This window comes from Talaromyces amestolkiae, assembly GCF_001896365.1.
Source record: "Talaromyces amestolkiae strain CIB chromosome Unknown scaffold10.1, whole genome shotgun sequence".
NCBI lineage: Eukaryota > Fungi > Ascomycota > Eurotiomycetes > Eurotiales > Trichocomaceae > Talaromyces > Talaromyces amestolkiae.
The window spans coordinates 1,224,643-1,239,551 of record NW_024468046.1 but is presented as its reverse complement, the minus strand read 5'-3'; the positions used below and the strand labels follow the sequence as shown (position 1 = coordinate 1,239,551).

Sequence of the window (14,909 nt, the reverse complement as noted above, 5' to 3'; positions counted from 1 at the left end):
TAAACCTAGATCGGCCTAGTGAATGATAACGGCGGGATAACGCACTCCCTCTTGACTCACGGTTACGCCGGAAGCACTTACTTTCCCATCATGGCCTTTGAAGCTTGACACCAACGGCTATTTCCTCCGAGCTCCTGTTGATCAGGATAGGCTCTTTGCTTGCTCATTTGTTGCCGGCGACGACGACAACGGACCCGGTTGTCCTCTCGCATCTACGAGCTTTCGGTCGAGCTTTGCTTCAGGTCGATGCTTATCTTCCATGGGAACGACTGGATTAGAAACTTTGTTGGTGAGCCGTCCGGCACGGTGATCATAGAGAGTGAGCAAGACTCGTCGGACATCAGACCGGGAAAGAAAAGAGCACTTCATCATACAAAATGGACCCCACGGACGCCCGGCACTATGCCGTCGAGCAACAGGTACAGACTCCCCGGAAATGGGGCATGGCCCGACATACAATGGGAATCATACTGTTGATGTGTGTGGTATTTCTCTGGACAGCATCGAACTTCCTGGCTAGTGTATGTTTTGTCCCTGTCCCTTATCAGCATGGATAATTGACAGATTCGGAATAGAATATCCTCGCAGACGACAGCTACTCGCACCCGTTTTTCATCACATACATCAACACGTCCTTCTTCGTGGTATTCCTGATAATTGTGATTGTACGACGAGTTTTCCGCATGTGGCGCAGAGGCAAATTGTCACAAGTAAAGTCGTTCAAATCTTTCTTCACATATCTCGATCTACATGGGATGAAAGAGCCGCCTTCTTATGCGCGAGAGACGGGACCAACGCTAGACGAAGACGAGAATGACGAATTTAGCGAAGCGGACAATCAACGAGAGCGGTTGTTGAGTAGTTACGCACATGATCCCGAGCTGGCGCCGCCATCACCTACTTTTTTGAATAATGAAGCAACAGAAAGATCATCAGCTGGGAAATTAGGGCTAGGCCAGACTGCGCGCTTGGCCGCGCAGTTCTGTATGCTCTGGTTTCTGGCAAACTACTTCGCCATTGCGTGTCTGCAATTCACGACCGTGGGCAGCACGACGATATTAACCTCGACAAGTGGGGTGTGGACATTGATTTTCGGCGCTCTGATCCGTGTCGAGAGATTCACCCTCCGCAAGGCATTGGGCGTTTTGGCGTCGTTGATTGGAGTCATTCTCATTTCGCGCGTGGATTTATCGTCTTCGTCATCGACTACTCCAGATGATGTCCCACCGTCTGATGGCGGTGATGACCCTTACTCAAGCAAAACGCCTGCTGAAATTGCTCTCGGCGATGCAATGGCCGCTCTAAGCGCGATTGTGTACGGCATCTACACGATCGTTATGAAAAAGCAAGTCGGCGACGAATCACGCGTCAACATGCAACTCTTTTTCGGGTTGGTGGGATTGTTTAATGTGTTTTTGCTCTGGCCTGGATTTGTTCTGCTGCACGTTCTGGATATTGAGAGATTCTCATTCCCGAGCGAGAATCGGATTTGGGTTATTATCCTCGTATGTCTCCCCTTTCGCGCTCATTATTGTGATTTCTAACGATGTGCAGATCAACTCGATTTCTTCTCTCATTTCAGATATATGCTGGGCTTACGCAATGCTTCTCACAACCCCGCTCGTCGTAACAGTTGGTCTCAGTCTGACCATCCCGCTATCCCTTGTCGGCCAAATCATCCTGCAGGGCCAATATGCTGGCGTGTTGTATTGGATTGGCGCGACGATTGTGTTTGCGTCGTTTCTGATTGTGAATCAGGAGAGTAAAGAGGATGAAGAATTGGAACAGGAGCAGCTGCAGCGGGAAGATCTGAGGGGTTCTGCGCTGCTGTCGAGGGGTGAGAATGAAGATTAAGTAGATATATAGATGCATATATGTATATATAGAGCATATTTGGATTAGAGAGACAGAAAGACAACAAGTTAAACTAAATCATACACAGATGGATATCATAATTCAGACCCCCGCTCCAATAGACCCGATCGCCAGCGCAAAGAATAACAGTAACCCTAAATAATCACCTCAAAGGCTGAAATGGTTCAGGCGTAGCAATAATCGTCGGCGCCGAAGCAACAGCAGCAGCAGCAGGAGCAGGACCAGGCACAGCACCAGTTTGACTACTAGTACTAACCTTCCTACTCTCCATCGCCTTTTTGCGTCCGACTACAATACTCTTCAGCGCGCCTAGCCATTTTGCCAAGGACTCTTCGTCTGGTGCACAGAAGCGGTAGATGGGTCTGTCTTCGGTGATGATTTGGAGACAGAAGTTTTTGGAGCGTGAGATGGGGTCTATCTCGGCGGCGTTGATGACTTGGGACATAGGGATGATGCGGATTGCGCAGTATTCCTGGGGGACATTAGTATGGTGGATGTGTAGAGGAAAGAAGGGAAGGCGCGAACCCGTTCATCTTTGTATAGGGCTAAGCTGACTGGTCGAAGGACAACCCAGAGTTTCTTCCATTGTCGAACGCCTCGCTTGCTATGTAGGCCTTGTAGCCAGCCATGGCAGATCACGCGGTCAGGATCACCCAGTACCCCTGACGCAGTGGGCTCGCGGGCTAAAGAAGGACGTTTGGCAGGTTGATCGCTGGAATCTTCTCTCTCGGGAGAAATCTTGTGCGGTTGCGATGGTCGTGAACTACCACCAGGACCATCCGACAAATCCGAATACTCCGTCATCTCATTGCCGGAATAATCCTGCGCAAATGGTAGGCTCTTGCCTCGATGTCCCAAAGACACAGTCCGTATGAGTTCCGGCGAGCTCGACAGGATTGTATGGTCGGTTTCGCCAATATCTGAATATTCGCTTGCTATTATTCCGGCGTGCTCTTCGCCTTCGCTCGTATAGCCCGTAGTCACTCCAATGTGTTTGGTAGATTTCGACTGCGCGACTATAGCTTCTTCTTCCTCGTCTATGTGCACCTCGGCGCGGATTCGGTCAATCCATACCTTGGCATCCTGCTCAGAGATAGACTGGAAGCGATAGTTTTGCGACGGCGAAAATATTCCCCAGACATGTTCGCGGTGCGATCGCGCGGAATGAATTGGGGCGACAGCGGCGACATCGGAGAGTGTAACGGACAATAATAGTCTGGCTTCGTCTTCATCCTTATAGACAGAGAGCAGATTCGGGCGTAGGACTAAGTAGCATGGTTTCCAGGAAGCTTTGAATGCCTATTTTTGTACAACAGATCGAGATTAAAACGTGGATCAGAGGTTTTTCTTCTTGACACTCACATGTCGACTCTTGATCTTCCCAAACACTTTCCCCCGCTTCAAGACGCGATCAAACTCGAAGCTCCCATGTTCATTGACCGGCGAGAACGTGTCGAGATTCAAATGACCGGTGCGAAAACTTGCTGATGACTGCGAGGGGCCGGCCACGCTCATTGGGCCTATTTTGGACGGAGGCACATCGATTGGTCTTGTTTCGGAATTGGCTGCCGTTTGCGAGGACGGCACGACCGAGAGGCTTTGCGCCATGTCGTTGTATCGGAATCTAGGGAACACGAAGGGAAACAGACGAAGAACAGGTCGAATTGGTTATATTCATCAGTATGTATGGCGTTCGTACAGCAGGAGGGTTTGACAGCCTCCAGAAAGGGCAAGTATATAAAGTTAACGGTTAACGATCCACGGAACGGCAAGCTATATCACAACGATGTAATAATGGTCGACCAAAGACGAAAACGAATTGCTTGACTGGAAGAGAGGAGTCGGCACGATCGATCGGCGCGCGGTCCAAAGGGTGTCGCGTGGAGCAGGGAGAAAGGGGTTCTAACATCTAAGTCTAAATTCTGGAACTTTTTCTGGGCGAGGGAGTTGAGAGTGTTTATCTTATCGTGCTGGGAGCGGTAGTCCGTGACGTCGAGCGGGAAGCGGCGATAGTATATCCTACTATGTACGTAGTGTGTACTTCAGCAGACAACGTTATACTAAGGTAGTCAAACAAGCCACCAGGCAGAAGCTTTAATCTGAGGATGAATGATTGAATAATAGATGCGCAGTGTTGAGAAGTGGCGATGCTCTCGTGCAGATGAAACTCTGGCTGTTGATTGACGCTTTCTGGAGGGTGAACAGCCACATCGGGTTATGTAAGCGTGATCTGCACTCAGCGATATTCGACACCTGCTTGCTGAATGTTGAATGGTGGGAAGCACTGCCTCGCCGTGGCTACTTTTGTCATTCTCATGATCATCAACCATCAATCACCAAATGTCTGGTTCATCTTGGAGTGGTGACACGGAGAAACTCAGCACTTGCAGACACCGAAAAGTGGACATGGACTGATCCAGGCCTGATGCACTCACTGGTTTTCGCCCTTGATCCGACAGCTCCTTAGAATCGAGGGAGCAGGAGTCTAGCTGCGCATACAATCCTACCTGGGTGCTTAAGGATTAACGTACCTATATACGTACGTACGCGAGAAGGAAATTTTCCTTATCTATATCATATATAGTATGTAGTTGTACTCTGTAGGTAGAAGTAAAGTTCATGCAAAACAAGATTCTAGTATGACGCCGTTTAATATAACCTCAGCCTATTAGATGATGAGTAAATGTTTGACCTTCAATCAAGGTTTCCACTGTAATTCTGGCCCTTGACGCTGGTAGCCTGTGGACTAAACCTACTACTATAGTAGACTACCTTGAGTACGGGGAGTTAACGTGACTGACGATGATGCTCCGATGGACGAGAGAGTCGAGACTGTCTCCTATTCTACTTGTCCGTACGTGTACGTAGTCGTAGTCGTAATGGACAATTGAGTATTGACGGGGAAAGACGAAAGCAAAACGCCACCCCGAAGAGCAGAGATGGTATTGGAATATACCAGACCGTATCTAATACCGCCCGCCTACTCCAGAACCGAGCCGCGTCATGTAAAGCAACCGCACGGAACGCGTAACGGCTGTAACAGCGTAATCTACCCCTTGGGTCTTGGCGGGCGGGCTTCTTCTGCCAGCCCTTACCGCGCCAATTGAGTTGCGTCCTGTCATATCTCTCCATCCTTTTCGGCCACTGCCAACTTTACTTTCTCTTTCGATCTGCCACCATCCACCCTTCCTTCTCTGTCTCGCCATCACATCCTTTCCGCGGATGACCTCGTCGACTGGACTGCTCCGGTCGAATACGACAATCTTCTCATAGCATATTGCCAGCGCGCAAAGCTTGGCCGATCGCCGTGTGCGCTTTTTGTGGTCGGCCTCGCAGGGTCGTTGGGGAGATAACGGAGGCTTTTCCTCCAGCCGCTCGTTACGGATCCATCTTTTCCAGCATTTTTCTTGACGAACTTTATGAATACATTGAGTTTGGTTAAAAGAGAAGGAAAGAGAAATTGACCGTGTCGACTCGGTCTCAGGCAGACAGCATCTTCCAATATTCACAAGACATCTATCTCAACCCTCCCTTGACTGATTGACCTCTCATCAGTCCTTGGGGCTGAATAGCCACCATGAATATCGTCCGACGCATCGTCAAGCGTTTGCCGTCTGCGCCGGCGCTGGCATCTCTAGAAGATGTATCACGCGAGAAGGGTAGCAGATTGTCGCCCTTGACTTTTCTTCGAAGACGAATCCGATTACGAGGCAATTCGAGCGTTTCGATACCACTGGGCGTTGTGTTAATATTTCCTTGTGTTATAATTGTTTTGATTGTGACTATTTTCGCAAGACATCCGTCCTCTTCGGGCGTGCTCGTCCCAGCTGGGTCACCTCCGTCTATCAGGTTTGTGAACAAAATGCTCCACTCAATCTGCGCTTACTGATGATATTGTACAGACGAATCAGCGAAGAACATGACAAGGTCTTTGCGACAGGATGTGTGGATATCGACGAAAAAGCAATCGCGGCCGCACCTCGAGCCAATGCCGCATTCGTCGTACTCGCACGTAACAAAGAACTCGAGGGTGTCATTCAGTCTGTCAAGTCAATTGAACGCCATTTCAACAGATGGTGGCATTATCCGTACGTTTTTTTGAACGATGGAGATTTCGACAACGAATTCAAAGACACCATTCAAAATTACACCAGCGCCCCCGTTGAGTTTGGCAAGATCGATGATAGCATGTGGGGGTATCCTGACTGGGTAGACCATGAAGTCGCCAAGGAGGGAATTAGGAAACAAGGGGATGCCGCTATTATGTATGGTGGTATGGAAAGTTATCACCATATGTGCAGATTCTACTCTGGGTATGTAACTCTTTGAAAACTATATGCATTTGCTAAACGGATACAGCTTCTTCTACAAGCACCCCCTACTGTTGAAGTACGAGTGGTACTGGCGGTTGGAGCCCGAGATCAAGTACTTCTGTGACATTACATAGTGAGTCGACTTGTTTGCTAAAATCAAATTCCCTAATTAACCGTGATACAGTGACCCTTTCCTGAAAATGGCAGAGGCCAACAAAACGTATGGTTTTACGATCGCTGTCAAGGAGCTTCGAGAGACTGTTCCGAATATTTTCCGTTATGCATCGGCGTACAAACGTGTCAACGGTCTAGAATCGAAAGGCCTTTGGGAGATGTTCGTTGAAAAACCTCCACAAGATGAAGAGAAGGACGACGAAAAGAAAGAACCCATTCCTGAAGAGCTTGACGATATCAAACCTCCAGAGATCGATAAAGAGACTATGGAGGGCGAAAAGTATAACATGTGTCACTTTTGGAGTAATTTCGAGATTGCTCGATTGGACTTCTTCCGCAGCAAAGAGTATGAAGACTTCTTTGAGATGATGGACCGCAGTGGAGGCTTCTGGATGGAACGGGTACGTCATTTTATTCGTTTGCTTTTACATCAAATACTGATTGACCACAGTGGGGTGATGCGCCAATTCATTCCTTGGCCGCTGGTGCACTACTTGCACCTCGTGACATCCACTACTTCCGAGACTTTGGCTACCGCCACACGACGATTCAGCACTGCCCAGCGAACGCACCAGCTCGGCAATTACCTCGCATTCCGTTTCTGGAAAAGACGACTGAAGACGAAAAGAAACGGATTGAAGAAGACGACTACTGGGCCACACCCGACCCCGTCAAAGAGAACGGAGTGGGTTGCCGATGCAGATGCGATACAGACATTGTCGACGTCGAAGGGAAACAAGGAAGTTGCCTGGCAGAATGGGTCGAAGTTGCAGGCGGCTGGGCCTCCCCTTGAGTGTGACTCCTTTTCTCTTTCTCTTTTCATGTATAGACCAACCGTCATTCACACATGACACGTTATTATACACAAACACATTAATTGGACATTGAGCATCGCTTGGGTCTTGCAGTGGGAGTTTTGTTTCTTGTATCGGACATACATCAGCCTCCGTCATGTCCAACTCTCTGTTTCGATTCTGCAATTTCGTTCTTCCCCCTAACTATAATATGGTTTACGTCTTTTCTTATCTTGACTCAGTTTGATTGTGGAACACTCGTACAGACGGCGTTGGAGGGGATGGTATCAGGAAGCTCCCGGTATGAACGGGGTTATTTATGTGAGACTACTACCATACTATTATTACACGTGCGTATACTATATTGAATTAAAATTCATGATTCATCTCATGTCGCCCACTTGGGCCTGTGGATTGTACGACAATTCGAAGAATTTACACAGCTACAAAGACTTCTTATGTCTCAGTACTAACGTCTCGTCTCTGTCTATCTATACCAGACTGCATATTGCAGTAGCCTTACCATTGGATCTAAGAGTGAGGAAAGACTACGACCACGTCCCATTCGCCGGCCCGAAATACCCTTGCTCCGGAATATCCAACCAAGCTACACCCTGCCCATCAGCAGTATTCAAATACACGTTATTCCCCCACCAATCCGGAAACACTGCCCCGGGGTACGAGACGCAAAAGAAGATGATGATACCACTGATGGCGATCCCTGTGTCGAGAGCAGCGGCCAGGACGTAGTTGTATTTGGTCCACCAGGCGAAAAATTTGTTTTTGATCCAGTGATTGAAGATGAAGTTGACGATTGCCCAGCTGGAGTAGTTTATTCCGGTTGCTGTATCACCATCCGTTAGAATTATAACAGGGTTGAGGAGGGAGGGAAGGGTATTACCAGGAGGCACGTTATAAGTCCCAACCCAAAACAACGGCCAATTCACTTTCTTCCAGTAATCCTTCTTCGTGTACTTCCACAGCGCCCAGGTGATAATCGGTGTAATAGCACCAATCCAGAAGAAATGATTCAAAGAGGAATAGATCTTGCCGGCAGAGTACAATCGACTGGGCCCTACCAATCCCCAGATTACGCTGCTACTGTACACGGTTCGGCCGTTGGGACAGCTGAAATCATCCGCTTGGTCGAGGCTGCAGATATTGTCGATGTTACCCAACATCCAGAGCGTAACTCCGACTTGGGTCAGAGCGCCGAGGATTGTAGCGAAGCCTTGCGCAAAGAAGAGTGTTCGTGGTGGAACTTTCATGTAATGTCCCAATTTCATATCCATTGCAAAAAAGATTCCCTGACCCACAACATCGGTTGACAGGATCTTAAAACACATGTTCGCCAGCGGTCTGCCGGAAAACATGTMCCCGCCGATAAATTCGCTAAGCACATTGAGCTGGTTAGCGTCTACGTTCGTTATACCCTGGATCAGACCACAGGGGATCATATAGATTGCCGGTATGATGAAGGCGAGAAAAACGCCATAGACCGGCAGTTGGGTATCGTACACTTCGACCATGGCGATCGACATGGCCATGATAACGACGATCATGCTTGCGTACCAGTACCAAGGTGTCTTTTTGTAGGCTTTCATGAGTCGAGCGTGGATGTCTAGTCGTGTGGTGCCTCGGAACGCGGCCATGAGGTCGTCCCAGTGCCAGAGGTAGGTGTGAGTGATAACGGCCGTGATTGATGCGAAGGACAGACCATACACAAAAGCATACGTGACTGGTAGATACGGTGGTGAATACTCCCTGTACGCGTCCACGTCGAGCGTATAATCCGCACTCACGACCCGAGTCGTGTTATACGCATTCCCATACCGATCATAGACATCAGCGGTCATCAAAGGCAGATAAGCACTAAACCATGTATTCGTGTAATACAGAATTGGCGTAATGAGCCAAAAGCAGATTGCGAAACCTGCGAAGACGTTCATGGCTGCCCATGAGGGGGACAGAAGCGGGTTGGTGTTGTAGGCGATTTGACTCCAGTCAAACGTAATAGGGCTTAGACCCAGACCGGTCTGCATACCGAAGAGGTGGTTGACGACTTTGTTGTTGGGAGCTATCCAGCAGACCCAAGTGAAGTAGCTCAGGGCTGTGAAGATGAGGCCTGGGAACCAGTACCTAGGAGCCGCATTAACATGGTACTGGCATGTAGCTTAGAAGGGGAATGCTTACCATACAAACGCCGCAACCATCACATAAAGAAAGAACCGAAGACGAGAAACCTTCCAATTCCCGACAGCCACATTGGCCCTCGAATGTAGGCTCTCCAAAAGAGCACAATTGGACAACGTTCCAGGCCATATAATACTAGCTGGCTCAACGATCCACGGCGCCGAAAGACCCGCAACCCCAAACCCCAATAACTGCGCACAAAGAACCACCAGGACCTGAAACCCAGTCTTGAGACCGAAATTGTAGAAATTGGCTGATGCCGCTTGAATGATATTTGTAGAGTCCGCGCTGAAATACCCGAACGAGACGTTGCTCATAATCACGATCACAGTATGTTCTTTGACGTTGAATTTGTCGTCTGGATTGATACTCCATTTCCCCAAAGGACCAAAGTTCAAGGTCCAATCGGGCAGGACTTTTGCGAGAAAGACACCGCAGGGGAAAGCGAGGAGTTCGGCGACTAGGGCTACGATGTGCACGGATGGATAGCGCAGGGAGAAGAATTGATTGATTCCGGAGCCGATCATTGTAAAGATGATGCCTAGGAACCACATTCGGAGTGTGTTGACGGGCATATCGGGGTCGTCAACCTCAGGGACCACGGCTCTCACTTTACTGCATCAGCTACATATCTTGAAATTTTGGAGGGGAAATGGCGTGAGGAAAGAAATTACCCTCTGCGAATGGAGAGCGATGCGATTCATACGAGTATTCAACATTATCATCTTCCAAAACCGTCGCAAGGTCAACCTCTAGATCAGCGAGAGGCTCATGATTATGGCCTATCTCAGCGTCGTCCAAAACGGCCGGTTTAGACTCTAGATGAGCTTCTTTACTTGGTGGAGTCTCCATTCTGATCAAAACATCCAGTCGTTGACCTTAGGGTTGTCGAGAGAGGGCTTCTGCCAGATGGGCGAATGAACAGACTTTTATAATTATATAATTCTACCTTCCAATTGACATTGGTATGCTCTGGGCAAAGCCTTATCTGCTTATCAACATCATATAGATAATACAACAAACTAATTACTAGTAATTGCAACATCGAGCATACAAAACGTTCGTTATCGCGTCGGGAATGGGGATAGTTTGATTACTATACCAGAACCGGCAGGTCTATCACACAGTTACACCCACAACAGACGATCAAATCAAATTGTTCTACTATCTAAAGCCCAGAGTCTAAGACAAAGGGTCGTCCCCGCACAGATAAGGACTCAATGGTATTTAGTTGCTCTTGGGCCTTCATTTTGCAGATCTAGCGTTGTTTATTACGACTAGAGTAACCCTGTGGGGTGGTTGTTATCTTCCAAGGTTGCCTGTTTGTATGTCCTATGTGAGAGGTACCGTTAGCCCTAATTCGGCGGGTTACTTAATGGCTTCAATGTTCTCTTCCAACTACAAGAATAACTCTAGCAGTAAATATCTTCGAAACCTCTACCACAACTAAATTTATATATTTATCAGCCTTTATCGGGCTTTAGAGGCTCCTCAACATTCTATCTTTGCTGCTAGCAACCGAGCGCAGTTAGCACGCTTTACTAAATATTTCCGTATTAGGAAAGATTTCAGCCCTCATATTGAGCCAATCAATTAGTCTTTTGGAGTACGTGTACATCCACTCCACTTCATTCAATGTTGAAGATGGGGATACCCAAATAGCTTGAAATGATTCACGACTAACGTCGTCTGAATTCCAGCATCGGCCCTTCCTTTTCCGACGCAAATATATCATACAACTGATACTCATCTTCTCTCCTCCGTAGAGGCTCCTTGGCATTTGGATCACCGCCACCAACTTTAGCTAGATTAGAAGGGTGAGAAGGGGCCCGAAATTCGGCAGACCATATCAACCTGGCAATTGCAAGATTGATTTCCAGATATGCCAGATTGATGCCGGCGCAGTTTCTGACGCCGTATGAGAACGCAAAGAAGGCTGTCTTTGCATCTGCTGCCACGGGGCTATCGTGGTCAAGCCACCGTTCTGGGTAATAGGAAAACGGGTTTGGGTAGTACTTCTCGTTATGGTGTAGAGCATATCCTTGACAGGCAGCTTCATATCCCTCTGGCACATAGACGCCGTAGACCACCGCGCCGCCGCGCCCTGCTTCGCGGTACAAAGGTGCTATTACGGGGGTAGATATCCGCAGAGCTTCATCAATACAGGCACGAAGATACGTACAGGAATTGAGCGTTGGTCCCGCACGAATTTCTTGCACGGATGAGAATCGTGACCTGATTTCTGCGACGAGTCGGTTGTACGCAGACGGGTTTCGAGATAGGTACCACACCGTCGCTGAAATAGCTGTTGCAGTGGTATCAGCTCCAGCAGAGACCAGAGTGAATGCTTCGGCACCAATCTCTTGCGGAGAAAGTTTTTCACCCGTATCTGGATCTGTGGCATTAATAATGGTGGACATGATATCTCGCCGTTCGGACTCCTCCACAGCAGCAGCCATTTCTGATTTGATTCGTTCCATGACCCAGCCTCGAAGCATACCAGCCCATTGCGCTCGTTTATCGTCTGCATTTTTCAATATCCACGTCCCGAGATCAAGCCATTGCCCAGATTTACCTGCGCGGAAGGCCTGGGGCATTTGAATGGCCATTGCCATTCGGTGACCGGTTGATATTAGCATTGGTCTGTATTTTCGATTGTCGGGTTTGCTGAGGGCATCGGTGGATTTGCCAAATACGAGGTCTGTGATAATGTCTAGAGCTAGATAGTTTGCTATACTGCTAGTCAGTTTCCTCCCAGTCTGAAGTGTTCAATGAGGCAGACTTACCGTTAATCGACACATCTTTGGCGGACCCCCACCCGTAATTGTCATCCTGAGAAGGAGCAGCATCAAGTAAACACCCAACAAACAAATCAACATGCCTCAAAACACAATCCTCACTCGCCCTCAATGCCGCCTCCGAAAACCCCTGCCCGACAAGCCTCCTCTTCCTACGATGCATGTGCTTATCCGTAGCGTTAAACACGCTCTGCACCGGATTGAATCTCATTACTTCATAGGCTTTTCCTTTCGCAAAGTTCGCATTATAGCCATATATCTCTTTCATGCCCTGGACATCATTGACGAGGATCCGGCTTGGTCCATAGCGGACAACGGAGCCGTAAGTGAGATGGAGACTGTGAATGGCGAGATGAGTATCCTGGCGCCAGGCGTGGTAGAGGCCGTAGGCGTCTGTGAGCCTTGCAAAGAATGGGCCGGGGATGTGGGCGAAGGGGTGGAAAAAGAGTCGGTATATACAGATTGTTATGATGTAGACGAAAATACTGGTACATAGCAATAGTAGTAGTCTCAGATGGTCGAGAGATTGAATATTTTTGACGATGAGGGCAATGAAGTCATCCATTTTGATGCGCATATCTCACATCATACGAAACAAGGCAGCTTGAACCATGTATAGAACGTGTCCGAGGAAAAGTCAATGTGGAATTGACTTCGCAAAGGCGGGGTTGAGTAAGGCTAATCTATCAATGTAACTATAGGTGACCCATGTCGTTAAAAAAGCCGCTAAGAATGCATGGATCGTGTATTGTTTTATCATCATCATAACTAAGATACAGATGAGCTACCAGCCCCATATGAAGGCGACTACACACCAAACACCAAAAACATGCAATGCAAATATCATGGCCGTAAAAAATAAAAAACCAGGGTATAAATCCAATGCGCCTGAGTCGTGACGAAAGACTCTATGTAAATCCTTTTAAGCCTTTTCTGTATCAAAAAACCGAACTTTTCTTCTTACTTAATCGATTCGATTCGCCATCTGACGACTTCAAAAAGTTGAATATGCTTCTTCGCTCCCTCAATCGTGGGATTTCTTGGGCTGAAGCTGTTGGACGTGGTTGTGGGACCCCGAGATAGGACATTGAAGATTGAGGTCGAGGATGCGGCTGCGATGGACGCAAACTGATGGAAGAGTGATGTGCCGTCGATGGCTGCATGTATGGGCCTGGCCGTGCTGGCTGCTGTGGTGGAGCAGGCATATAATGTGAATAGCGAGCCTGGTGAGCCGAACCATTATGTGAAGATACCCTAATAGCCGGACCAGCAGAGTGATGATGAGCATGGCTTGGTTGATTCGGTTTCTGCTGACGACTCTTCTCATCTTCCTTTCCATACATTTTCTTTAATCGTTCCGTCTCTTTGTCGACTTCGGCTTGTTTCTTGCGTTGTGCTTTTTGCTCGGCTTCGAGCAGTTTTTTCGTTCTGCGTTCCTCTTCCTCGGCTTTGCGACGTCTTTCTCTTCTTGCAATGTCCTCATGCTGTTTGATCCGAGCGTTTTCGGCGTCCATCTCCCACTTTGTTCGAGGGTCCAAATTTTGTTGACTTTGCAGTGGCCTAGTGTCGCGTAGTGGTATCGTGGCAGTGGGCTGTCGAGGTGGAATACTGATTGCACTCGCGGCTGCTGCAGGTTTTCTAGTATTATTGTTTGGAATGACAGGTACCTCTGCCGTCGCCAAATTAACCCCAGATGAGGTAGGCGAATTGAAGACATTGAATGCATCTTTGAGCGGAGCGAAAAACACATCTCGGATAACGACAGCACCCAGCATCAATACAACCTCTAGACCTTTGAAATCTTCCATTTCTACCCGGTATAGATTCGGCTCGTAAAGGGTGATCTCCCGTAATCCTTTGAGTATGGAAATAGTAATATCTGGCTCCTTGTTGTTCTTCTTCCGACCGTCAGGAGTGGTAGTCTTCCCAGACAAGTAACATGCAAAATCCTTTGATAGTGATCCATCCTTTCTCCATACAAACTTGAGCTTAGGCGTCACGTCCGATGCGGCCGGGCCTGATTGTACCTGATCTAAGGTAGAATTTGAAGGTTGTTTGAAAGACTGTTGGGGCATCTCGAACTCCCACGACGGCTGCGAATTCCACGTCTTGGGCTTATGACGTACTATAATCTCTTGGTCCGGGTTGTATAGGTGAACGGTGAACTGCGATGGCATGATTGGCTCCGGTGGTGGAGGTACGCCTCCATTTTGACGAATCGCTTCTGCGGATAGAGTTGGCTGCGTCCACTCCGGTATTATGAGAACTTCTCCGTACAACACATCGGGGATATAAGGATCGTAGAGAGCAACGGCATAGCGGTTTCGGGATGACGGCTCGGAGGGATCAAGGCGGCGTAATGTGTATGCCGGTTCGGGTTCGTTGCCGTGCTGTGTGAAAAGGACGTTGTTGGATTGTTTCTTCTTGTCATTACTGAGGTAGAAGGCTGCTGCTGTTAGATATGTTCTCTGCTTCTTAGAAAGGCTGGCAGGGATGGTGACGTAGACGTACTGGGAAGATTTTCGTCCAACATGATGAACGAGCAGAGTTCATAGAAATATCATATACCCTTTGTTCGAAATGCCCAGTTAATTGATACGATCAATCATCTGGAGGCTTGAAGACATGCGATTGATTGTTGAACGACATTGAGTAAGTAGATCCTATAAGTACAGAGGGTGAATGCGGAGTGAGCCTTGGCTAACCCTCAAACTCGGACTCTTTTAGTGGAGTTCTGTAGGCGCCATCGTTCTGCGGACTCC

At 48.2% G+C, this 14,909-nt stretch overlaps 5 protein-coding genes across 5 annotated transcripts; 2 read left to right on the top strand and 3 right to left on the bottom strand.

Annotated features, from left to right (window-relative positions):
- Positions 1 to 377: 377 nt before the first annotated feature.
- BHQ10_005914 (uncharacterized protein) lies at positions 378 to 1,854 on the top strand (the record flags this gene model as incomplete). Its single annotated transcript, XM_040878442.1, has 3 exons — positions 378 to 521; positions 576 to 1,505; positions 1,555 to 1,854. The coding sequence occupies 3 exons, from the start codon at positions 378 to 380 to the stop codon at positions 1,852 to 1,854; spliced, it is 1,374 nt and encodes a 457-aa protein (XP_040734418.1).
- A 163-nt stretch (positions 1,855 to 2,017) lies between these two features.
- On the bottom strand, positions 2,018 to 3,483 carry BHQ10_005913 (uncharacterized protein; the record flags this gene model as incomplete). Its single annotated transcript, XM_040878441.1, has 3 exons — positions 2,018 to 2,347; positions 2,401 to 3,174; positions 3,238 to 3,483. 3 exons carry the CDS (start codon positions 3,481 to 3,483, stop codon positions 2,018 to 2,020), a joined length of 1,350 nt encoding a protein of 449 aa, XP_040734417.1.
- Positions 3,484 to 5,452: 1,969 nt separating this feature from the next.
- Positions 5,453 to 7,155, top strand: BHQ10_005912 (uncharacterized protein; the record flags this gene model as incomplete). The annotated part of the gene is made up of 6 exons (XM_040878440.1): positions 5,453 to 5,544; positions 5,671 to 5,724; positions 5,778 to 6,188; positions 6,235 to 6,321; positions 6,373 to 6,763; positions 6,814 to 7,155. The coding sequence occupies 6 exons, from the start codon at positions 5,453 to 5,455 to the stop codon at positions 7,153 to 7,155; spliced, it is 1,377 nt and encodes a 458-aa protein (XP_040734416.1).
- A 549-nt stretch (positions 7,156 to 7,704) lies between these two features.
- BHQ10_005911 (uncharacterized protein) lies at positions 7,705 to 10,201 on the bottom strand (the record flags this gene model as incomplete). Its single annotated transcript, XM_040878439.1, has 3 exons — positions 7,705 to 9,295; positions 9,350 to 9,959; positions 10,024 to 10,201. 3 exons carry the CDS (start codon positions 10,199 to 10,201, stop codon positions 7,705 to 7,707), a joined length of 2,379 nt encoding a protein of 792 aa, XP_040734415.1.
- An 827-nt stretch (positions 10,202 to 11,028) lies between these two features.
- Positions 11,029 to 14,680, bottom strand: BHQ10_005910 (uncharacterized protein; the record flags this gene model as incomplete). The annotated part of the gene is made up of 6 exons (XM_040878438.1): positions 11,029 to 11,474; positions 11,532 to 12,080; positions 12,136 to 12,632; positions 13,112 to 13,334; positions 13,385 to 14,599; positions 14,659 to 14,680. The coding sequence occupies 6 exons, from the start codon at positions 14,678 to 14,680 to the stop codon at positions 11,029 to 11,031; spliced, it is 2,952 nt and encodes a 983-aa protein (XP_040734414.1).
- Between the last annotated feature and the right edge of the window lie 229 nt (positions 14,681 to 14,909).